The sequence below is a fragment of the Protopterus annectens genome, chromosome 8.part1 (assembly GCF_019279795.1).
Source record: "Protopterus annectens isolate FY-2018-M chromosome 8.part1, PAN1.0, whole genome shotgun sequence".
In the NCBI taxonomy this organism is placed as follows: Eukaryota; Metazoa; Chordata; order Ceratodontiformes; family Protopteridae; genus Protopterus; species Protopterus annectens.
In genome coordinates, this window is record NC_056742.1 from 495,583,866 (window position 1) to 495,610,045 (window position 26,180).

The 26,180-nt window shown below is 43.1% G+C and overlaps 1 protein-coding gene across 4 annotated transcripts in view; it reads right to left on the bottom strand.

Moving 5' to 3' along the window:
- TANGO6 (transport and golgi organization 6 homolog) overlaps positions 1-25,865 on the bottom strand; it is a 1,856,125-nt gene extending 1,830,260 nt beyond the window's left edge. For 2 of the 4 annotated variants that reach the window (XM_044082030.1, XM_044082027.1), the window contains exons 1-2: positions 25,772-25,865; positions 3,872-4,533 (exon numbers count right to left, since the gene is read on the bottom strand). In XM_044082030.1, coding sequence (XP_043937965.1) covers positions 3,872-4,533; positions 25,772-25,835 — 726 coding nt within the window. In that variant the 5' untranslated portion in view covers positions 25,836-25,865. The other 2 variants (XM_044082029.1, XM_044082028.1) reach the window with 2 other exon arrangements.
- Between the last annotated feature and the right edge of the window lie 315 nt (positions 25,866-26,180).

A 26,180-nucleotide genomic window follows, 5' to 3' on the forward strand; every position in this document is an offset into this window, starting at 1 on the left:
CTGGCCTCTGAATACACATCATCTAGTATGTCTAAGACAGGAGGGACAGCCAGAGGCCTGTGCTGAGGGAGCAAGAGGAAATCCCCGAGCCTTTTCTTGGAGTCTGAGTAATCTTGGCCTTCCCAGTGGAAGTGTTCCCTCAAGGTATGCAAGGTTTCCCCAAAAGAGTAGTCCTCAGGGGGGGAGACAGAGGGAATGGACTCCTCTGCATCAGAATCTTCAAAAGGGGAGTATGAATGTTCCTGGTCTTCAGAATGTTCTGAAGTAATGGAGGCCTGGTCCGAGGAAGGGTATTCTTCCTCCACTCTGGGCCTTTTGTCCGAGGGGGGTTGAGAACCCCTGATAAGAGTAATCAAATCCTCAGCCATTTTGAGCATCTGCTTTTTAGGCATGGGGCCTTGAGAGGGGCCCTGTGGAGCTTGTCTTTTAGTATGCATGGCTGCTTTAGATTTAGTGAAAGCCTTAATGGAAAAAGAAGAAGAAGGCCTGAAGACACCTTGAGAGGTGGCAGGCCTGTCTAAACTCTGAGTTTCCCCGCCAAGAGTGGCTTCGGTATCTGTAGTCGGGGTGTGGGCCGAGGAGCCTGCGACCTCAGGCACAGAAGACACCGCTAATGAAGTGTCATCGGTAGTCACGGGCAGCGTAGGCGCCTCGCTGAGAACCGGAGCACCTGTAGTCGGCTTTAGCGTGGTGTCGGTAGAAGTCGCGGACCTCGTATGTCGGTCCTTATCTTTGCGTCTTTTACTCAAAACTGGAGTCGGAATATCCGACGACATAATGTAATTTAACTTTTTGCCAAAATAGTGTTGGGCGAACTCCGCCCGACACTTAATAGTGCGTCTGTTGAATGCAGCACAAAAACGACAGGCTGAGACGTCGTGGTCTGGGACTAAGCAAGGAATGCAGAGGGAATGGAAATCCTTATGCGGTATTTGCTTCCCACATGAAATGCAATTATTAACTTTGTCTGACATCGGTCTGAGGCAAGAAAAGTTTCCCCAACGGGGTACTTAGCTTTCAAGAAGACTTCGGTTGAAAAATATTCGTAATCTCAGGAGCTGGCCGACCGGCACTTGCGAACTGCTTCTGCTTCGAGCACTGCGCGGCAAGAAAGACTGAAGAAAATGGCGTCGGCTGGTTCTTTTATACCCCTGTCGCACTGACGTCAGGGAAGAAGCGACGACATCCGACGCCGGACCTAGACTTTGGAATTCGGCCGACCGAGGACCCGCCTGATGGCAGGAAAACCCATCTGTTATGACTGCAGCTGTATGCACGATGAACATCAGCAGTGGTGACAGTCCGCCTGAACATCGCCCTTTGGATTCGTATCCCAGGGATGATGATAATTTGCTTTTTTATTATGACTTGGCTGTAAAGCACTTTACTACTGTTTCACAGTGGCTGCTACATAATTTATTACACGCACAGTATATTTTATACATTTAAGTATTCTATAATCTATGAATACGGAGTGCTATACATTTTTTTGTCATCCATCCATGTCACACTTAGTTTCCTCCCTTTTTAAACCTCTCTCTTACACCTTTGTTTAATATTAGGCGATTCTTTGTTCCGTATAATTTTCTGCTACTGCCATGATTTCTTTTTCATTGTAATTATTAACTCTATCATCTACTGTCACAACGCAAGTGATTGATCTATAGTTCTTAAGATGACTTTCAAGTTCTGCCTTAAAAAATATACCACTTCCTGTTGTTAGCCAAGCTGGCATCCATTCAGGACATGCATTTAAATATTTACTCTGGGCTAAATCATTCTGCTAAGATGTTACGACTTTTAGCAAGATGTTAGGTACTGCATCTACACCTGAATTTTTCGAGTTAGGAGCCCTTCTTAATTTTGTCTCAGTTTCTGTGACATCATTGCCTTGTGCACCTTTTATCAGTGCTTCTTGCTATTTCTTGTAAATGTTCTCTCCATTCAGCACCTTTATTATAATCAACATGATTTTCATAAAAACTTATGTATTTGTGTCTTCTCTCTCAAGTGATTTTAGAGTTGCTGTTGTTTCATTTCCCGGTGTTCTCCATAAAACATTTTGGAGTCATATGAACTGCTTGCTTTGCACCTTTCCACTGTATTTTTCTTTATTACTGTGTGGCGACATGCGTGAATGGGCATTCCTTCATTGAAGGTTGTGCGTTAGGCCCGGCAAGCCAGTACGTAAAAATCTACTGCCAATCATTAGCAGACTGGAGTTCCGCTGCGGCGACCCCTAACCGGAAAAAGCCGAAAGAAAGAAAGAAACAAACAAACCTTCTCCATGTGTTTTGGGTTTCTAATACTGTGACAAGAATGGACCCCTTTTCTGAGTAAGGGTACAATTAGAGTTCCCAAAAATTAATATTTCTTTAGTCTCTGATGTGTGGCAAGAGTGCTCTTTTCAGCATCTGAGGTTGTGGGATGGCACAGTAGTTAATAATGTTTACTCCAAAAACACAAGGTACAGGGGTTTGATTCTTACATCTGGGATGGGAAATTTGTCAAAGTTTAAAACAGCCCACAAGGACAAATAGCCTAGAGCTTACCTATAACTCTACAATATACTCAAAATTGCCTCATTGTGCAGTTCATATAGGGTTACTTGTATTAGTAGCATATTTAAGCACATTTAGTAATTATTTTTCCCAGCCCTGCTGCTCTCACTCGGATAGGAACTGCCTGGATGTCTGTATCCCATTTTGCTCTAGGTTTCTGCTTGCAGATCCCAGTATTGTATAACTTTGTGTCTCTCAGTATGTAGGGCACTATAAATTGCTGGGTGCAGTTGTTTCGGTGATTAATGACACTTCTGTTCTTTCTTTGCCTACTATATAATCTATTTTTCTTGCTTCCGTTTTCTTAAATGTTAGCAGTGAATGATCCCATGCATTCAGAACACCTTCATTTTCAGTAATGCTTTCTGGTTCATGTTTCCAAGCCTTCTGTGCTACCTGTATGTTGTAATGTTTGCAGAATCCCTAATGCAAAAGTTTTGACAGTATGCAGACCCTGAGCCAGGATTATATTGCAACCAGCAACATGATGTGCAACAGCTTCTAGTTTTATGTCATTAGGCTTCTTTAAAAAAGTAATTTGTCCAAATGGTTTTGTGTTCTAATACCATGACAAGAATGGACCATTCCTAAGTCAGATTACAATTACATTTCATGAGATTAGTATTGATTTAGTCTTTGATGTTTGCCAAGAGGGCTCTTCTCGGTACCCACAATGTACCCAGAATCGCCTCCTTTTCGAGTTCTGGGTTTGGAGTCTTTACAAATGTGGATAAGTTAATGCTGATCAAGCCAATTACTGACATATGGCTGGCCCTGATCCAAGTGTTCTTTAAAAACAGAGGGGAGATGGGCCAGGCGTACAAATGACCACATCAGCATAAAGAATGATGGTCATTAAGTAAGTGGACATGAAATGGAAGTTTATTAATAACAGAGAGAGTGGAATAGGTAAAACCGATCCTTGGGAGACCCCTTTGGCAACAAGTGCTGCTGGTGTGGGTGTGGCTTCCAAGTCTCCGAACCACATGGATGCTTGTGGGCTAATGCTGGCTGCCAGTACTGAGTTTAGTAAGTAAGAGGGTGTGATGGACTGCGCCAAATGCTATGACTAATTAATGAGCAGGAAATGGGTCTATTCTCTGTAATATTATTATGAAACAAAGCACTTTCATGTTTCTCAACAGATTCTGCTTCACTAGTACAATGTTGCTGAACGGAAAAAGGAATATATGTATGTGTATCTCACACATGCACACACACAAACACACACACACAAAATATGCAAATAAAAAAAGTAGTTTTGACCATGTACATTATAACTTTCACCATAAAATAAAAGTACACACTACCTGGGCACTGTCATTTTGAAGTGTCTGAGTTCCTTTTGTTTTAGCAGGGCAGTATCCAAGCTGACAGAGTCCAGCTATGATGTCTCCCAAGTGACGAGTCAGAATCAGGCTGCCTAGAATGCTGTGGCTTGCAATGTCTAGGAGTACGATGCAGCTCACATACAGTCGACGAACCCTGCTTGGGGGATGGTCCCAAGAAACTAATGTCTCAGCCACCGCACCAAACTCTGATCTGTGCTTCAAGGGAATGCCCACCCCAGGCAAAAGGCAAGGGCACAGTCCCAATGTAACAACAAACTGCAAGGCTGACTGTACATTCTTCTGCTGAGAAATGCTGAGCGTGTCCGGTGAGAGAGCAGGGGCTGCTTCTGGAGTTCGGGGGTTGGCAGCTTGTGGGTTAAAGGATGCAGCCACCTCAATCATACATCTCTTCAAACACAGAAGTAAAATTAAGATATCAGAAGTGAAGTTCCAGGTGACATCATCAGACACTGCATACCAGGATGCTTGGGATTTGATTGAGTCTCGTAGATGGCCCAGGTCTCCATACTCAGGATTGTTCTGAAATCGACCTTCCAAAGCTGACAAGTTTGACCTTAGAGTTTCCAGCACCTTCCCACGCTGCTTAGTCTGATCTGATGAAGACAGAGACGGAGATAATTCTAAAAAGACATGAAAAAAATATGGCAAATGCTATCAAAGGCGGTTACTTCTGCTTAACTTGAACAGTAAAGTGCATCATTTAGTGATATACTCAGAAATCCAACACCTGAGGTGTCATACCATACTCTCACTCCAAGCAGCATTAAGAATTTTCAAAACTTGTAATTTTACTGTCAGGAGCAACTCCATCTTCTTAAGAACATCTGATATTTTGAGACAAAATATGGTTGCAGGGCTCTACAACAACAATCAGAGAACCAAACTGGAAACAACATAAGATTAAGATGACATAATTACATAAAATGATGACATCATTATATAAAACAAATACAAACCATATACTATGTAGCACAGATACACAGATATATTACATAGGATATTAATAATGTCACAGAAATAGTTATCCCACTTCACAAAGGGGGAGCCACCACTGATCCTAGGATCTATAGCCCTATTAGCCTGACGAGCCTGGTCTGCAAGGCCATGGAACTCATAAACAAAGACATTGGTAACCTACAAACTCTGGACCCCATCCAGTTCGGGTTTGTGAAAGGCAGATCATGCCTTCTGAACCTGATCGACTTCTTTGACGCAGTCACCAAAGCCATAGATGAGGGTTAGGTGGTTCACACATAACTACGTATAAATCCCTACATCACAAGATGGGTTGCCAACTGGCTCACTGACAGAACCCAGACTGTAAAAGTTGTAGACTCCAAATCTGACTTCAAACCAGTGACAAGTGGAAGTACCACAGGGTTCAGTCCTGGAACCTCTCCTGTTTCGTATCTAATTCTCTGAAGTACAGGCTAACACAGAAGGCCTCTGACTAACGAGGGTCGCAGATGACTGCAAACTAGGAGCCATAGTCTAGTCCCCAAATGATGTGGACATCCTACAGAAGGGCCTCACTGAGACAGATACCTGGTGACAGAGGCATGGCCTCAAGCTCAATGCCAAAAAGTGCATTGTCATCCCCTTTGGTAAAAACTCTGTACCCATGAACTACCACATAAACGGCAGTCTACTTAATGCTGAATGTGTGATAAGAGACCTTGGGACCCAAATGGACAGTAGTCTCTCCTTTGATAATCACACTGCCACAGTATTCAGGAAATCCTTCTATGTGGCACACCTTGTGAAGATTGAGGGAAGATGGGCGAAGGGTGCCAGCTTAGTCAAATAGAATTTGATACATAATTCTGGCATTTGTAAATATAAATGTAAAATACAGCCTTGTTTCTTAAATGAAAGAAAACATTGCAAAATGTGAACTTCAAGATTGTAGCAACATTGCCATCTGCTGTAAGGAAAACTAAGCCAAGCATTTCACATCTGTTCTTTTGAAGTTAAAATTATGTCTTGTATACCCTTTTGATCTAGATAGTGGTGCCGAAGAGGCTGGCTGAACACGTTCTTTCTATTGTCTTAACTTAAGGAATAATTATGAGAGTGTAAATGTGAAATGTATTTTACTGTTGTAGTTTCCTCAGCAGGTGTTAGCTTGCTAGATAGTGTGGCCTAGGAACTCCAGACTAAGTGTCAAAGTGATGTAATGTGTATACTGGGAAAACCTAAGTGTCAAAATGATGCAATCTGGGAGGGCCCAGCAGAGATGTTTGTTAGTGAGTTTAAAAACTATTGTTCGGAGAGAAACTGTAAGCATTTTGATCTTGATATCCAACTCTCAGCACTGCCTTATGCTCTCTTTATGTAAGTAGTATCTTAGAAATGTGTTTTCTTGTAGTAATAGCTAGGAACTTAGAAGAAAGTTAGACAAGTATTTTTCTGTTATATCAGAACTTTCCTTCTGTACTGTTTTAAGTTTCTGTGTGGTCTCTGAACTCTTGAATAGCGCTGTGATGTAGTAGTATTGTCTTGTGTTTTAATTATTTATTATTAAATATTTTAAAATATTTTAAAACATTGTACCCGAGGCTGGTTTGTGTAGAGATAAGTAAGCTCTAGAGTACATTGCATGCTTATAAGTGATCCTGTAATATGCCCTTCCAATAAGCCTTAGACTGATTAGTCACATTACCAATTGGATAATAATATTGCACAGTAATAATTGGACACCATTTTAATGGCCTTTGGGTAGCTGATAGGTATTAGCTGGTGGTGGCAGTAATTACTACCATATAGTCTGGGTAAAGGGGCACAGCTAGAGAATCTGTGTCTGCCTTTCCCAGGAGTGTCTGTGAAGTTGTATAAATACTTATCTCAAAGTGTGTGTGGTGTGTCAGCTACCTAGGCAGGGACACGAAGCACTGGTGGGACAGAGAGGGTAATGGAGGTTAGCTTGCCAGTTAGGCTGAGATCTGGACCCTATAGCTGTGCCAGTGGGGAGTCTTATTGGGGACCTGGGGAGCATGGGAGCAACCAGCCCCAGACTGACTGTGATCTCTGTGTGCACTTAAGGGAAATTGTACTTTACTGTGTGTATTTCATAGGTTCATAGATTAGTACTAAGCTAACTGCCCTTGCGAGCCATTTTAAGCCTAGCCAATTATCTCTTGTGAGATTCCAACCCTGTACCTAGTGTTAATAAGGCAAACACCTTAACCATCAGGCCACCCTCCCAATCCAATATTTGTTATCCATTCCTCTTATATGAGACCCCCTACCTGGTGTTAGTGGTAAGGATTGAGGCTCCTTGATTGCTGGGCCAGGGCGAGGTCATCACATTGTGGTGGCAGTGGTTGGGATAAGATATCCTCACTTGTGGTTTGTAGTGGTGGGATTCACTTCATATACTAACTGGCTTGTAGTAGTGTGAGTAGAGTGAATCCTGTACAGTGATCTTTGAAGGTGTTTTGTACTCTAAAATCAGCCACGCAGTGAATACTCAGAGTTCAGATCACAATTATTTATTTCTTTTGTTAGCTTACTTAGTCAGGGTGAGCAGGCAGCATGTCAGCACAGGAGTATGGAAAGCTGACAAGGAGCCAGCTGGTGGAGATGTGTCAGGCTAGGGGACTGGTGCATGGAAACCTGACTAAGGCAGACCTAATTGCAGCCTTGGTTACAGCTGCATCAGAAAACAGCATCCAGGAGGACAATCAGACTGGCAGTGGAGATACAATATCCTCAGAGAATGGACAGCTCAACCTTTCTGCAGTGGACTTAAAAATCCAGCTGGAGCTAAAGAGACTTGAGTTGGAGGCCAGGCATTTGGAGATAGAAGCCGAAGAAAAGGAACATCAGAGGAAGCAAGAGAGGGAAATGCTGACTCTTCGCCAGAGTCATGGAGGTAATGGGGAGGGGAGTAACCGGACACCAGAAGCACAACAGGTCAGTAAATTTCTTCCGCAATTTAAAGAGGGGGATAATTTTGATAGTTTCATTCACATGTTCGAAAGGGTATGCAAACAGTATAGTGTTGACCAAAGGCTCTGGGTATGGTTCCTGACCTCCTTACTCCATGGGAAAGCTGTAACTTGTATATCACAGATGCCTGACTCTGTCTGTTTTGATTATACTGCTGCAAAAAAATGTCTTTTAGAATGTTTTAAGCCAACACCTGAAATGTATAGGAAAAAGTTTTGTGAGCATAGATGCAAGGCAGATGAAAATGTATGTGAATATGATGCTGAACTGAGCACTTATTTTCATAGCTGGGTGAGTGGATGTCAGGTCTCCACTTTTGAAGGGCTGGCAGAGCTTTTGGTGAGGGAACAAGCCCTTAGCACTTTGCATGAGGACATGACGATCTGCTTAGCTGATAGACAATGTGCTACTTCAGATGAGTTGGGGAAGAAGGGAGACCTATACCTGGCCAGCAGGGCAACCCTGCACAGGAAGGGGACCCCCAGTACTGCTCATGGGTCTAAAGGAACCCATGGTGGGTAGCACAGACTGCCCCAGCAGAATATGCCAGTAGCAGGGGAAGCCACTAGTCCAGATACACGTCCAGGAGCTAGGGTGAAATGTTTTGAATGCAACCAGTGGGGCCGTGTGGCATACAGGTGTCCACAGAGGCAAGGTGGGGAATCAAAGGTGAGGGAGCCAGTAAGTGGGAAAGACAAAATGCCAATAGTAGGTTGTCTTGAGACAGCAGTGGTATGGAACTACCATCCTGCAGATGTCCTGAGAGGGAAGGATTTGGATGAGGCGGTCTCATGTACTTATGCAGTTAAACGCAGTGAGGCTAGGAGACAAGCATGTGGGTCTGGTAGCCTGGGGGAGACCCAGACAGACTGCATACTTGCAGCCAGGACTGGTGAGGTGGTTACTTCAGGGAGTGAGCTACGCTGTAGTAGTGAGACTGAAGGTGAGCCACAGCTGCTTGTGGGTACTGATGTTCCCTTGGACAGAGTGACTGCAAAGGTAGAGGTGAGTAGTAGTACCCAGGCTGACAGTGAGGCACCTCTGTCAGAGGATACCAGACTTCCTGTGGAAGGGGAGCTGGGAAGGGTTACAAGGAGAGAGTTGAGACAGGCTCAGCTCTCAGACCCTACATTGCAAGGCCTGAGGCAGGTAGCTAGGCACCTGATTCTCAAGGGAAGGGGGAATCTGTATACTGGGACAAAGGGCTACTGTACAGAGAGTGGACCCCTGGGGGAGAGCTAGAAGGTGAGAGAGTACAGCAGTTGGTAGGGCCTAGAGCCTACCATCTGGCACTTCTAGACATAGCCCATGATATTTCCTTTGCAGGTCATATGGGCATAAAACATACAAAGAGACGTATTATGCAAAACTTCTATTGGCCTGGAATTTCCAGAGATGTAACAGGGTACTGCTGGACCTGTGAGCAGTACCAAAAGGTAGGCAAGGCAGGAGATAAGGTGAGAGCTCCTTTGATGCCTTTGCCTGTGATTGAGGAGCCATTTCAGAGGGTAGCTATGGATATTGTGGGTCCTCCGAGTACCCCAATTTCCACAGACAAAAAGTATATCCTAGTGGTAGTGGATTCTGCTACACGATACACTGAGGCAATGGCTTTGTCCTCCATTGAGGCAGAGAAGGTGGCAAGTGCTTTGTTAGAGATTTTCAGCAGGGTGCGTTTCCCAAAAGAAATACTGACTGACCGAGGTGCCAATTTCTTGTCAGACCTGCTGGCTTGTCTGTGCAAGTCCTGTGGGGTGAAGCACATGAAGACCACCCCTACCATCCCCAGACTAATGGTCTTGTTGTGAGGTTAAACTCTGAAACAAGTTCATGCTAAGGGCATTTGCAAATCAGTTTAAGAGGGAGTGGGACAAATATTTGCCCCATCTGTTGTTTGTATACAGAGAGGTTAGCTAGGAATCCGCAGGGTTTTCACCCTTTGAGTTGCTGTATGGGCATAGGGTGAGGGGACCTCTAGATTTAATTTGGGATGAATGGGAAGGAGAGTGTGAGTCTCACAAGGAGTCTGTTGTGGCATATGTCCTAAACCTCAGGACAAGGCTCAGGGAACTCATGGTCTTGGCCCAGCAGAACCTGGCAGAAGCCCAACAGAAAAAAAGTGTGGTATGACAGGAATGCTCAAGCTAGTGAGTGAGCTGTGGGGCAGCAGGTAATGGTTCTCATTCCTGTCAGACACAACAAACTGCAAGCAGCTTGGGAGGAACCCTACAAGTTGGTGAGAAAGGTAAGTGATGTTAACTACATGGTGGAACTGCTAGGCAGATGGCTAGGGCACAAATGGTACCATGTTAGCATGATGAAACCTTAACATGACAGGGAGGCCCTTGTGCTTAGCATTTGCAGTAGATTGCAGGTGGAATCTGAGGGAGATCTGGTGACTGATCTCCTTAGTGAGGCTCGGGCTGACACCTCAGTGGAAGGGGTAGCAATGTCCCAGCAGCTATCTCCTACCCAGGTTCGAGAAATCCAAGCAGTGTTGCAGGAATTTGGGACATGTTCACTGGTAAACCAGGGTGCACCCACCTAGTGCAGCACCAGGTGGATACAGGACCCCAAAGGCCTATTAGGCAGGCCCCTTATAGGGTGCCTGAGAGAGTTAAACAGACTCTGAGGGAAGAGGTACAAGAGATGTTGGAACTAGGGGTGATTTAAGAGTCCAACAGTCCCTGGGCCTCCCCAGTGGTGCTGGTGCCAAAGAAGGATGGCAGCACCAGGTTCTGTGTGGACTACAGGAAATTAAATAGTCACACAGAGTCAGATGCTTACCCCATGCCTAGGACAGATGAGGCTCTAGAGCAGCTGGGTGGGGCTAAGTATCTTACAACCATTGATCTTACCAAGGCTTACTGGCAGGTGCCCTTGACTCCCTGTGCTAGAGAGAAGTCTGCCTTTGTGACTACTTTTGGCTTGTATGAGTTCACAAAGATGCCCTTTGGGATGAAGAATGTCCCAGTGACTTTCCAGAGGCTGGTAGATCATATCCTAGCAGGAGTATGATGGTTTGCCCTTGCTTAGCTAGATGATATTGCCATCTACAGCCATTCTTGGCCAGAGCACCTTCAGCATGTCCGGGAGGTGCTGGGCAGACTACAGAGGGCAGGGTTGACCATTAAGTCGAGCAAATGTCAGGTGGGTATGGCAGAGGTCTCCTACCTAGGACATAGAGTGGGGAGTGGTAAGATAAGGCCAGAACCTGCCAAAGTGGAAGCCATTCAGCCATGGCCTGCACCTGTTACCAAAAAGCAGGTGACGGCATTCTTAGGGACATCAGGGTAGTACAGAAAGTTTGTCCCCAGTTATAGTACCATAGCTACTCCCCTCACAGACCTGACAAGGAAGAACAGGCCAGATAAGGTAGTGTGGACCCCAGCATGTGAGCAGGCATTTCAGAAGCTTAAAGAAGCTTTGGGAGGACCCCCTATGTTAGCCAGTCCAGATTACAGCAAAGAATTTGTTGTGCAGGTGGATGCTTCAAACCATGGGGTGGGGGTTGTACTTAGCCAGATTTCTTCAGAGGGGGAAGAGCATCCAGTGGTTTATCTCAGTCATAGGCTCCAACCCAGGGAGGAATGCTATGCAGCCATAGAAAAGGAATGTCTAGCCATAATGTGGGCACTGCAAAAACTTCAGCCTTATCTTTATGGAAGAAAATTAACTCTAATAACAGATCACAACCCTCTAACATGGTTAAACAGAGCTAGTCAGCAAAATGCCAAGCTGCTAAGATGGAGGCTGGGATTGCAAGCATATATGTCAGTGCAGCACCGCAGTGGGAGTAGTAATGCAAATGCAGATGGGATCTCAAGACAGGGAATGGGGTGAGCTACACCCAGATAGACCTAACCTTGTCAAACGGCATTTATCAAGGGTCACTTGAAAAACTAGCTTGAGTTCTCCGGGGGGAGGGGGGATGGGAAGATGGGCAAAGGCTGCCAGACTAATCAAATAGAATTTGATACATAATTCTGGCATTTGTAAATATAAACGTAAAATACAACCTTGCTTCTTAAATGAAAGAAAACACAGTAAAATGTGAACTTCAAGATTGTAGCAACATTGCCATCTGCTGTAAGGAAAACTAAGCCAAGCATTTCACATCTGTTCTTTTGAAGTTAAAATTATGTCTTGTATACCCTTTTGATCTAGACAGTGGTGCCAAAGAGGCTTGCTGAACACGTTCTTTCTATTGGTTTAACTTAAGGAATAATTACTAGAGTGTACATGTGAAATGTCTTTTATTGTTGTAGTTTCCTGAGCAAGTGTGAGCTTGCTGGATAGTGTGGCCTGCTGGCCTGGGAACTCCAGACTAAGTGTCAAAGTGGTGTAATGTGTATACTGGGAAAACCTAAGAGTCAAAATGATGTAATCTGGGAGGGCCCAGCAGAGATGTTTGTTAGTGAGTTTAAAAACTATTGTTCAGAGAGAGACTGTAAGCATTTTGATCTTCTCAGCACTGCCTTATGCTTTCTTCATGTAGTATCTTAGAAGTATGTTTTCTTGTAGGAATAGCTAGGAAGTTAGAAGAAAGTTAGACTAAGTGTTTCTGTTATATCAGAACGTCCCTGCTGTATTGTTTTAGGTTTCTGTGTAATCTCTGAACTCTTGAGTAGCGCTGTGATGTAGTAGTATTGTCTTGTGTTTTAATTATTTATTATTAAATATTTTATAACCCTTTACCTGTGGCTGGTTTGTGTAGAGATAAGTAAGCTCTAGAGTACATTGCATGCTTATAAGTGATCCTGTAATAAGCCCTGCCAATAAGCCTTAGACGGATTAGTCACATTACCAATTGGATAATAATATTGCACAGTAATAATTGGACACCCTTTTAAAGGGCCTTTGGGTAGCTGATAAGTATTAGCTGGTGGTGGCAGTAATTACTACCATATAGTCTGGGTAAAGGGGCACAGCTAGAAAACCTGTGTCTGCCTTTCCTAGGAGTGTCTGTGAAGTTGTATAAATACTTATCTCAAAGTGTGTGTGGTGTGTCAGCTACCTGGGCATTGATACGAAGCACTGGTGGGACATAGAGAGTACTGGAGGTTAGCTTGGCAGCTAGGCTGAGGTCCGGACCCTATAGCTGTGCCAGTGGGGAGTCTAATTGGGGACCTGGGGAGCAAGGGAGCAACCAGCCTCAGACTGACCGTGATCTATGTGTGCACTTAAGGGAAATTGTACTTTACTGTGTGTATTTGTTATCCATTCCTCTTACACGAGATGCCCTCCCTGGTGTTAGTGGTAAGTATTGAGGCTCCTTTATTGCTGGGCCAGGGCACGGCCGTCACACACCTCATCACAAACGGGTTCTCATCCAAGAAAAAAAAAAAAAGAGGTCATTAGACCCATTATAGAGTACAACGCCCCTTTTGGAATGTACCTCACAAGACATCTGCAGCAGCTGGAAAGGCCACCTCACAAAGAGGATTACGGGCCTCAAACAGATGCCCTTCACTGACTGTCTCAAATAAATCCAGCTTTACTCTGTTGCATTATCACCTACTCCAAGGAGATCTCTGCCTAACATATAAAGCTATGTTAAACCCACAGCTGTAGGACAAGCTACACCTTAAGAAATCTCAATCCCTCCGAGCTACACGGTCTAGGGACATAAACCTTGTCACCACAATAAACAGGACATGCTGGGGGGATAGCGACCTGTCCCAGAGACTTCCTATACTCTGGAACAAGCTACCCATCTATGTCAAGCAAAGTTCCTCATTAGCACTCTTCAAGAAAAATCTTGATGAGTGGATGGGAAATAGGAAATACACACCGGGGATCACTTCTGTGCCTCTGCTCGACAGGGGCACAGGAAATTAACTTTCTTAGGTGGTGTAAGCCAGGGAACCTTGCTGTCTACGTTTACTTAGGCCCTTGGGCTGATAGCCTAGTACCTACCTATGAACAACAATGTGAGTGATACAAAGGATGGTTGTCAAATACTCAACAACTCAAATCAAGGAGCACTTGTATAATATAGTCCAACAATCTCATTAACAGCACAGAAAAACACATTTTCTAGAGCTGTACAAGATGAAACCACAGTCTTGAGCAAAGATATCCTACAAATACACTTTCAACATTACAGAAACCCCAAAACAAAGGATATGTTTTCATTTGGAAGGCGCCACAGCCATAGCAATAAATACAGGGGTATCTCTCCCAAACTTCCCTACTAACTCCAAAGTCACCACACTATCCTACTGGTACTACAAGTAGTACATCCCGTTTCCTCATACCACACATAATATAAAGCACACTTCTGAAACTTTATACTGTGTGCTGGTACTCCCCTAGTTTCACAATGAAAACATAAGAAAACACCAGTGCCAAAGCATACTGCTTTACCCTGTATGGTTCCAAATTGGTACATGTATTTTTTCTACATCTTTCCTTCCTCTGAATACCAACCATCAAGCCTTCTCTAATCAGACTTAAGCTAATTTGTTCTCAAGGGGAGCCTGCCAGATTCCCCAGTGCAAACTGTGGGGAAACTATGTTACCCCTATAGTAGACTGTAGCTCTAAAAAGAACACCAGCACTCTGGCCTTTTACCTGTATAAAACATATAAAAGTTAACAAATTATATCTTAATTGTTGGAACCACTAAAGTGGTAATGTATGGATACATACATTAATATGCACATACTCTCTAATGAACTTGTTTATCTGGTATGTTATACCTTAGCTAGCAACCGGGTTTACTAACTGTGCCTGAGATGTTGCTAGTAGAAGCAATACTGTTTGTCATACATGGTGGTCACAAGCATCAACACTTTTCATTAAAGTCTTCTACAAAAGCAATAAAAGCATAAGAAATGTAATGTGTAATTATAAACTACACCAAAGGGCTTCCTGACACTGACCAACTGCAGTGGAAAGGGTACATTGTGGCACCTCTCGTTACCAATGCAATACTCCTGTGCAACCCACACTGGCTCCTGGTCCGTAACATCCTCAACGTTTTGGTGTCAGTTTACTTGTGCTTACAAGACATGTGTTCTTCTTACCTGAAGGAGTTTATCTGGTCATGCTAACCACCTAGAGTTTTATTCTCTGCCTCCTAGGGGCTGCTTATACCACCACATATGCATTTGGATAAATCTGGCTCCATACATTTTCTTGTCAGGTCCTGCATCTGTGGAATGTATCATGTTAGTGACTAAATATTGTTTTACACTGGCATGGTTTTGCAGGTCCTTAAAGATATGAATCTTTAAGGACCACTGGGGATAATTATTTTTTTGTGGTTCTTGCCTAGGCTACAACTAATTTAAACCTATTATGCTTCGCATTACATTGATATCTTAGTATCTTCTGTTTATTAAAATGTTTTATTTTTATTGTTTAATTAATGAGTTTTAATCATTTTTTACGTTTTCCTCCATTTTTATGTACTTTGTGTCTTCTTTTCTTTTGTAAAAAGAGCTCTGTGATAAGCACCATAATAAAACTGAGGATGAACCTGAAAATTATAATGATGATTAATAACAAATAATCACAAAAGAAGAGAGTAAGAAGTGTGGCAAGGCAAGACAATTTGTTTTCAACCTGACAGGAAATGCATCTAAATGTACAGCGTCAGGGAGCATGTGCACTATCCCACATCTAAATGTACAGCGACAGGGAGCATGTGCATTATCCCACACATAAATGTACAGCAACAGGGAGCATGTGCATTATCCCACATCTAAACGTACAGCGTCAGGGAACATCTGCATTATCTCACATCTAAATGTACAGAGTCAGGGAGCATGTGCATTATCCCACATCTAAACGTACAGCGTCAGGGAGCATGTGCATTATCCCACATCTAAATGTACAGAGTCAGGGAGCATGTGCATTATCTCACACCTAAATGTACAGCGTCAGGCAGCATGTGCATTATCCCACATCTAAAACATACAGCGTCAGGCAGCATGTGCATTATCCCACATCTAAACGTACAGCGTCAGGCAGCATGTGCATTATCCCACATCTAAACGTACAGCGTCAGGGAGCATGTGCATTATCCCACATCTAAAACATACAGCGTCAGGCAGCATGTGCATTATCCCACATCTAAATGTACAGCGTCAGGCAGCATGTGCATTATCCCACATCTAAACGTACAGCATCAGGGAGCATGTGCATTATCCCACATCTAAATGTACAGCGTCAGGCAGCATGTGCATTATCCCACACCTAAATGTACAGCGTCAGGGAGCATGTGCATTATCCCACATCTAAACGTACAGCGTCAGGCAGCATGTGCATTATCCCACATCTAAACGTACAGCGTCAGGGAACATGTGCATTATCCCACATCTAAACGTACAGCGTCAGGCAGCATGTGCATTATCCCACATCTAAACGTACAGCGTCAGGGAGCATGTGCATTATCCCACATCTAAACGTACAGCGTCAGGGAGCATGTGCATTATCTCACATCTAAACGTACAGCGTCAGGGAGCATGTGCATTATCCCACATCTAAACGTACAGCGTCAGGGAACATGTGCATTATCCCACATCTAAATGTACAGCGTCAGGGAGCATGTGAATTATCCCACATCTAAATGTACAGCGTCAGGGAGCATGTGAATTATCCCACATCTAAACGTACAGAGTCAGGGAGCATGTGCATTATCCCACACCTAAATGTACAGCGTCAGGGAGCATGTGCATTATCCCACACCTAAATGTACAGCGTCAGGGAGCATGTGCATTATCCCACACCTAAACGTACAGCATCAGGGAACATGTGCATTATCCCACATCTAAACGTACAGCGTCAGGGAGCATGTGCATTATCCCACATCTAAACGTACAGCGTCAGGGAGCATGTGCATTATCTCACATCTAAACGTACAGCGTCAGGGAGCATGTGCATTATCCCACATCTAAACGTACAGCGTCAGGGAGCATGTGCATTATCCCACATCTAAATGTACAGCGTCAGGGAACATGTGCATTATCCCACATCTAAACGTACAGCGTCAGGGAACATGTGCATTATCTCACATCTAAACGTACAGCGTCAGGGAACATGTGCATTATCCCACATCTAAACGTACAGCGTCAGGGAGCATGTGCATTATCCCACATCTAAACGTACAGCATCAGGGAACATGTGCATTATCCCACATCTAAACGTACAGCGTCAGGGAGCGTGTGCATTATCCCACACCTAAACATACAGCGTCAGGGAGCATGTGCATTATCCCACATCTAAACGTACAGCGTCAGGGAGCGTGTGCATTATCCCACACCTAAACGTAAAGAGTCAGGGAGCATGTGCATTATCCCACATCTAAACGTACAGCGTCAGGGAGCATGTGCATTATCCCACATCTAAACGTACAGCGTCAGGGAGCGTGTGCATTATCCCACACCTAAACGTACAGCGTCAGGGAGGATGTGCATTATCCCACACCTAAATGTACAGCGTCAGGGAGCATGTGCACTATCCCACATCTGAACGTACTGCGTCAGGCAGCATGTGCATTATCCCACATCTAAACGTACAGCGTCAGAGAACATGTGCATTATCCCACATCTAAACGTACAGCGTCAGGGAACATGTGCATTATCCTACATCTAAACGTACAGTGTCAGGGAGCATGTGAATTATCCCACACCTAAACGTACAGCGTCAGGGAGGATGTGCATTATCCCACACCTAAATATACAGCGTCAGGGAGCATGTGCACTATCCCACATCTGAACGTACTGCGTCAGGCAGCATGTGCATTATCCCACATCTAAACGTACAGCGTCAAGGAGCATGTGCATTATCCCACACCTAAATTTACAGCGTCAGGGAGCATGTGCATTATCCCACATCTAAATGTAAAGCATCACGGAGCATGTGCATTATCCGACATCTAAATGCCCAGCTTCAGGGAGCGTGTGCATTATCCCACATCTAAACGCACAGAGTCAGGGAGCATGTGCATTATCCCACATCTAAAACGTACAGCATCAGGCAGCATGTGCATTATCCCACATCTAAATGTACAGCGTCAGGGAGCGTGTGCATTATCAGACATCTAAATGCTCAGCTTCAGGGAGCGTGTGCATCATCCCATATCTAAAAGTACAGAGTCACGGAGCATATGCATTATCCGACATCTAAATGCCCAGCTTCAAGGAGAGTGTGCATTATCCCACATCTAAACGTACAGAGTCAGGGAGCATGTGCATTATCCCATATCTAAACGTACAGAGTCAGGGAACATGTGCATTATCCCACATCTAAACGTACAGCGTCAGGCAGCATGTGCATTATCCCACATCTAAATGTACAGCGTCAGGGAGCATGTGCATTATCCCACACCTAAATGTACAGCGTCAGGGAGCGTGTGCATTATCAGACATCTAAATGCTCAGCTTCAGGGAGCGTGTGCATCATCCCATATCTAAACGTACAGAGTCAGGGAGCATGTGCATTATCCCATACCTAAACGTACAGAGTCAGGCAGCATGTGCACTATCCCACATCTAAACGTACAGCGTCAGGCAGCATGTGCATTATCCCACATCTAAACGTACAGCGTCAGGGAGCATGTGCATTATCCCACATCTAAATGTACAGCGTCAGGGAACATGTGCATTATCCCACATCTAAACGTACAGTGTCAGGGAACATGTGCATTATCCCACATCTAAACGTACAGCGTCAGGGAACATGTGCATTATCCCACATCTAAACATACAGCATCAGGGAGCATGTGCATTATCCCACATCTAAACATACAGCATCAGGGAGCATGTGCATTATCTCACATCTAAATGTACAGCGTCAGCGAGCATGTGCATTATCCCAAATCTAAATGTACAGCGTCAGGGAACATGTGCATTATCCCACATCTAAATGTACAGCATCAGGGAACATGTGCATTATCCTACATCTAAACGTACAGTGTCAGGGAGCATGTGAATTACCCCACACCTAAACGTACAGCGTCAGGGAGCATGTGCATTATCCCAAAGAAGCTACAGGTGAGGGTAGGTTGGGAGACCATTTGGGGAAGAAAGTATTACTTCTCAAAGAATAATAATGAGAAAGAACCTAAACAATATCCCATAATACACAAATCAGAAATCACTTACGTGGTTAAAAGCAGCATTTTCTTGTGTCGCCTGTCTTAAACCAAAACAAATACCTATTAAGACAACCCACCGAAGGTATCATTTAGCCATACACACTAATAAAACTGGGTTCTTTTACCACTTTTTTGCCCAACATATATTAAAATTAAATCTTTTATAAATAGAAAACTATACACATTTCTAGTTTCCATAAAATATTAACAGAAATGCAACTATTAAAATGCCCCCTTTAAGGCCCAAAAGACAGCACTCAGTCTTTGCCTGCACATCTTGAGTTAGTGGATAGGAAAGCTCCTTTTATTGTGTCTCTTTCTGAGACATATTTTACCACTACAGTTACTCTCTAAAAATAAAGTACTAACATATATTACTGTCGAAAAATCAAAATTCCTCTTCTTAGTGAAAAACATATAAAAAGCACAGCAATGAAAAAATTCACCAAAAGAATTAAGTTTGGGTTTTGTCTGAATCAATGTCTGTGCTATTTAGTTGCAAACACACATTTATATTTCAAAGTGGTGCTTGTAGCAAACGTTCACATTAATGGCAATAAAAATTCAGTAATGCTAATTTAGAATAGATACATCACTGCTGTTATAAAGAAAAGAAAGATCACTATTTTTTCTTAGGCAGCAACAAAGACATGCATCTGGAGTGTTTCTCCCCAGGCCTCCGCTGAAAACTGACTTTGTTCCAAGTCGGACTTTCCCAGTTAACAAATGTTAAATAAATAAATGGATGTAGAACTTACTTGCTTTGTTTTGGTTATGTTCGTTGTAAATCCTAAAAAAAAACTAATAAAGCCAAATATTCGCAAAGGTGCAAGCTAATATGTCAGTGTCACTGGTGCAACAGGTAGCAAACTTGTCTTTGGTGCAGAAGGCTGTGGGTTCTACTCCTGCTCCAGCTGGATTGATTGCTAACACTGCAGTGCAGTATAAGGAGGTTGCTACATTCCTGAGTGTTCTGTCTTTTGGACAGGACATTAAAAAGAGGCCCCATTTGCTCAAGTTGCTGGTGTCTCCGGTGGATTGTAGAGGATTCCACATCAGCTATTGAAAAAATTATGCAAAGTACCCATGGCCATAGCTAAATTTCCCTTACTAGTTTAAGTACTATCTTAGTCCTCCCATGAAAAGAGGCCACTAGTCTAGTGGAATTAACACAGTCAATAAAAGATAAATTAAAATTAGTTGCATTTCTTTTCAGTTAGAACTCTCCAAGTGTGGGCTGGAAATGGAGGGGGGACAAAAACTATCCACCAGATAACAGTCTTTCTGTGCTTACTTCAGAGGTTTTTTTTTTCCCCTAAGTTTTACTCAACATGAAGACAGACAATCATTCTAGGCCTTGACATGTAAGGCCATAGGCACACACTTCCAGAAATGTATCCAGCTACAGTATGATGCAATGCTTTACAGACTGAAGTACTCACTTCTTAGCCTGTGCTACTAATTGAAATTAATTCTCAAACCTGTAAGGCAGTGCATGGACAGAAGGACCTAGCCAATACCTTCCCCTAGGGATGAGGGGCCACATTCACCACCACTCACTTCAACCTCCACCCTCCCCCAGCCGAGCCTGGCACATGAATCTGGATTGTCGACACTGCAGTTAGGATCTTTCTGTGCCATGGAACTGGGTCATGGACATAATTCTTTCTTTTCTGTGCACATACTTTCCAAAAGCCATATTGGGAAGCTTTTTATTTCCTGGTTATACAAACACGGAACACTGTCTACATAAATCCTGAGTCTATGAGAGGAGAATTATGAGAGGCACTCACATTAACAGTAAATGACTGAAGTGTATTTGCTTTCAGAGGTTAGACGGGGGTTACACATCCACCAAAAGTATTACCGATTACTAAAATGGGGGCTGGTGTAATGTTTAAGGTGTTTATTTCACAAATACAAGACATAGAGTTTGATTGTCATCTTTGAGATGGAAATTGGCTAGGCTTAAAATGGCCCAAGGAGCAGCTAGCCTAGTAATTAGTTAGGAACTAAAAAAATGCCTGAACATTGTATGAAGTTTCAGCCCTAAGAAGCAAGGATTAGCTGCTACATAAGATATGTAGCACAAACCCTTATATGTAGCAATTGATTCTGGAAGCCACTCTACACATAACTCGTCAAAATCTTATTTTATGATAGAAGGGTGAGAAATAACCTTCACATAAAGGGAGTCAAATAAGGTCAGTTTCTACTATTTTTCTGTCTCTGGTAAAATAATGATGCTGTTTGTCTTTGGAGAGCAGACACCTTATCACTGTACTTGAAAGCAGGCTTTAGTAAAGTATCCCACCTACAGTTCCACTACAGATCTCAATCAAGATACCCTCAACATTCAGAAAAAGTAATCATCATGTGTTCATCGTAGAGTTAGAACCGTTATCGGGCAACAACATGATCAATATTACTGAGATGACCAGCACAGGATATAAAGTATGACTGTAAAGGCAGTGGTTACTAAATTGATAATCCACCGTACAATCAAAGCGGGTAAGCAATGGCTAAGCAGGCTATAGTTGTGTTATAATAAAATTAGTATTCCAGACTCACAATTAGTAAAATAATTAACAAAAGGAAACAGAATATGGGAATATATTGTGAAGACAGAATCACATTTTCTACTGCTAAGTAACTCACACAGCTGCACTAAAATTTCTGTTCCCCTGAATTCAATATCTGGATGGCTATAATACTGAATTCTGGATCCAAAAACAGGATGTAGGCACCAACAAACATCCTTCGAACCACTGCTTTAGCCAAACCAATCACGAGCTTTGAAATTCAACCAAGGATGTAATGCTTAGTGAATGCGTGCACAGAAAGCCTAATCTGCTGCCTAGGATATGGAATAGAAGTTCTCTCAAACAAACAAACAGATACTTACCTATGTTGCAGACTGAGTTCTGACTTGCCGTGTTCCAAAGTTACTAAGTCCCACATTGATTCACATGTTAAAATCAAAGCCTGCAAACCCCTGCAAAGAATGCTTTCTACTAGCAGTGAGTTTTCTTCTTTTTTTCATTAAAGCACAATTCTCTGTCGTAAATTACAGATTACACTGGCAATGTCCTCTTTCGACCCCCCCTTCCAACGCCTGCTGACATTATGTCTATGCATCAGTTAAAACAGTAACTCTTTGATGGTGACCACTAATGTCTGTACATACAAACACAAACTAGTCTACAAATAAAATATGCTGTGAAACATGTATTGCAGTATGGTTTACTACTGAACCGGCTTATCTTTTTGTTTATCCCTACAACCCTGGCAGCATCTGAAATACACCTCTCTGGAGTGGTGAAAAAACAGATAATAGTGAGAAATTTCTATTGCAGCCATTATGTGTATAGAACACTGTACATACCTTTCATATGTCATATTTTTTTCTTTCTGCATGTTCTCTGACAAAAGACATAACGTCCGAATCCATGCTGCTACTCGAGGGATCTCTGTTATATAGGTGCATGTCTATATTCTACGATATTCTTATCTACCTCATTTACAGGACACACACACACACACACACACACACACACACACACACACACACACACACAGACACACACACACACACACCCTCACAGACACACACACACCCTCACAGACACACACACAGACACACACACAGACACACTATCTTACTTGGTGGTGTCATCCCAAGTCTCTCCTGTCAAACGGAGTTTGGATTAGTGGGACAGCAAATTCAGATGTGACAAAGGCAAATAACTTCACTGACTAGTAGCAAGAATAAGACATCATGTGCAGACAAAGGTACAGGGATTGATTTTCACATTTGATGGGAAACTGGCTAGGCTTAAAATGGTCCACATGGACAGCTAGCCCACTAGCCCAGTGATGGTGAACCTATGACATGCGTGTCAAGGGCGACACACCAGCGTTCACCAACACCCGAGTTACCAAAGAAACTGAATGAACAAAAATACAAGAAATATGTGACCCTGCACTTATCTATTAAAACTCAGCAACAAAAACGTCATTAATTGATAATCAAAGCAAATGTAATGTGTTCTATGTTTTTTTATCAGTTTGAGTCAAAATTACTATTAAAACTAGGGTAATGTTTGGTGCACTATTTTAAGCCCAGTTATCAGTATGCATATCGCTTTCTCTATTGTAAGTCACTGATTTTTCTTTTACTTTTATAATAACAGCACACATGATTGGACTGTATTTTTTTAAATAAATGAATATGTAAAGAATTGTTTCCCTTTTGTTCGGGGGGGGGGGGGGGGGTGACACGCCAGCAGAGTCATGATAGGCATTTTCTGAATTTTTGGCACACGGAGCACAAAAGTCTTCATTTAATCACTGACCAATCACAATACCAGTAGATTGCCAGGCACCCAGTATTACTGCTGCACAGGTTAAAACAGCACTGTCCAAGGCCAAGAATACAGCTTCCATGGGACCTGACAATATCCCTGGCTGTGTTCTACATGAACTACAGAGTGAACTGGCACCTCACCTGTGTGCCCTGTTCAATCACAGCATCACCTCAAGCTTTGTCCCTACCGAATGGTGCAATGTTACAGTCATCCCTCTCCACAAAGGACGAGCCACTACAGACCCTGGGAACTATCACCCCATTAGCCTGATGAGTCTGATATGCAAAGCTATGGAACGCATTATCATGGACCTAATAAACATGGATATAGGGAATCTCCAAACTCTGGATCCCACACAGTTTGGTTTTGTGAAGGGTAGATCATGCCTGCTCAACTTGGTCGACTTCTTTGAGTCAGTCACCAGAGCTGTGGATGAAGGCAAGGTGGTTTATACAGCCTACCTTGATCTGGCTAAGGTGTTTGATACCATTCCCCATTCAGGAATCATAGAAAAACTCACTAAGCTAGGCATCAACCCCTATAGCACTAGATGGGTTGCAAACTGGTTCACAGATAGAAACCACAGTGTGAAATTAGTGGACTCCAAGTCAGACTGCCAACCAGTCACAAGTGGAGTCCCACAGGGTTCGGTCTTGGGTCCTCTCCTGTTTGGTATCTACTTCTCTGATGTCCAGGCCAACACAAAGGGTCTCTGGTTGACAAAGTTCGCAGACGATTGCAAGTTGGGAGCTATTACTAACTCCCCAAGTGATGTTGACATTCTACAGAAAGACCTCACTGAATCCGACTGGTGTCAGAACCATGGCCTTAAGCTCAATTCCAAATAATGTGTCATCATCTCCTTTGGGAAAAACCCAGTTCCCATGAATTACTACATTGATGGTAGTCCACTGAACAGAGAAGGTGTTATAAGAGATCTAGGAACACAGGTTGACAGCAGCCTCTCTTTTGACCACCACATTGCCACTGTGGTCAGAAATTCCTTCTATGTGGCACATCTCATTACTTAGGGTTTTACATCCAGGAAGAAAGAGGTCATTGTCTCCCTCTACTCTTCCCTCATTAGGCCAATCATCGAGTACAATGCCCCATTTTGCATGTACCTCACTAGACACCTGCAACAACTGGAGAGGCCGCAAAAGTTCCTCACAAAGAGGATCCTAGGCCTTAAACACTTGTCCTATATGGACAGACTTGAAAAACTCCAACTATTCTGTCTCATACCACCTACTTAGAGGCAATCTCTGCTTGACATACAAAGCCATGTGTGATCCAGCTCTGTTAGAAATGCTACATCTAAAGAAATCCCAATCCCTCCGCATCACATGCTCCAGTGACCTCAACCTCATTAACACAATCGACAGAACATGCTGGGGTTCATAACCCAGAGACTGCCCTTGCTATGGAATAGACTTCCCATACATGTCAAACAGAGCATCACACTGCCCCTCTTCAAGAGGAACCATGATGAGTGGATGGGAAATAGAAAATTCACCCTGGGGATCACTCCAGTGGCTAAGGTCAGGTGGCATTATGCCAGGGTAATCCTATGGGCTAGGCTTGTAAAGGCTCCAGGCCATTAGCCTAGTACACACCTATGAAAAGGTTCGCCATCACTGAGCTAGCCTAATACCTACCAATCAACCTAAAAAATTGTATCCAAGTGGTATAACTATGATTTATATGCACAGGTCTCAATAGAATTCTGGCCAAATATTTGTGAGGAACATAAAAATATAAAGCAAAATCAGTATATTCTGTGAAATTCGGGGCAGCTGAGAGGCATACTTATATGGATTGTTTGTACAATTAACACTTTTTTATTCACAATGATAATTTGTATAACCGTCTTCTGTTAAATGATTATACTAGACTAACCCTGCCAGGCAAGGCAATGTTTTTAACTAGCCACTTTGACCATGGAGCACATTCATATCTCTCAAATGTCCAGATTTTGCCACATTTTTTGGTCTGTTTCTTGTACCCTCCCACATTACTTTTGGCTTTACCCATTTTTTCAGTGCTAAGAGGTTGAGCGGTATGACCACTGCATACCTATGTATGTAACACAGCTGGATGTGAAACAGTTTAAATCTGTTTATCGTCACGCATGAAAATAAAAGCTTTAAAAAAGTATGATAAGAAACAGCGATAAGCACTGAAACACTTAAAATGCAGTTAATACTGAGACAACATAGTCACGGAATGCACTTGAATGAGAAGTAAAACACTATAACGGGCGGAGGTTTTACTGAGGATCCAGGTTTTCTGAATATGTTTTCTAAGTGGGGTAAACATGAACACACAGAGTTATATAAAATACCTCCACATAAGTACAGCAGTAGACACGTCTCAAAAACAATTCTTCCCATCACAGAAGGCTATTGTGGGCAAACTAAAACAGCCACTCACCAACAGGTTTAAGGAGTAACTGTAAAGCATCCACAACCACCCCTAGCTGTACCAGTTGGGCCATTTCATCTCAAAAATTCCTTTTCCATGCCGCGTTTCGTAGTCAGCGACGCAAACCGCTTACGTCAAATAGTAAAGGGCTGCCCGGTGGCCATGATGAGAGTGGCTCAGTCTACTAGCACGGCGCCATATTGAATGTGGCTAAGAAATAGGAATAGTTTTCTTGCAGTATATTTGTCAACTTACAGCCCGTTCTATACTTATTTATCTGGGCACTAGTTATGTACAAAATTTTGTAGAAAATGTGTCGGTTAGTGCAGGAAATTATGGTCGCAAATTGTTAACGAGCTGTTGCTTCTTGGCTGTGATTAATTTAGCTTCTCAATTAACTTCCTAGTGGCTCTGAGTT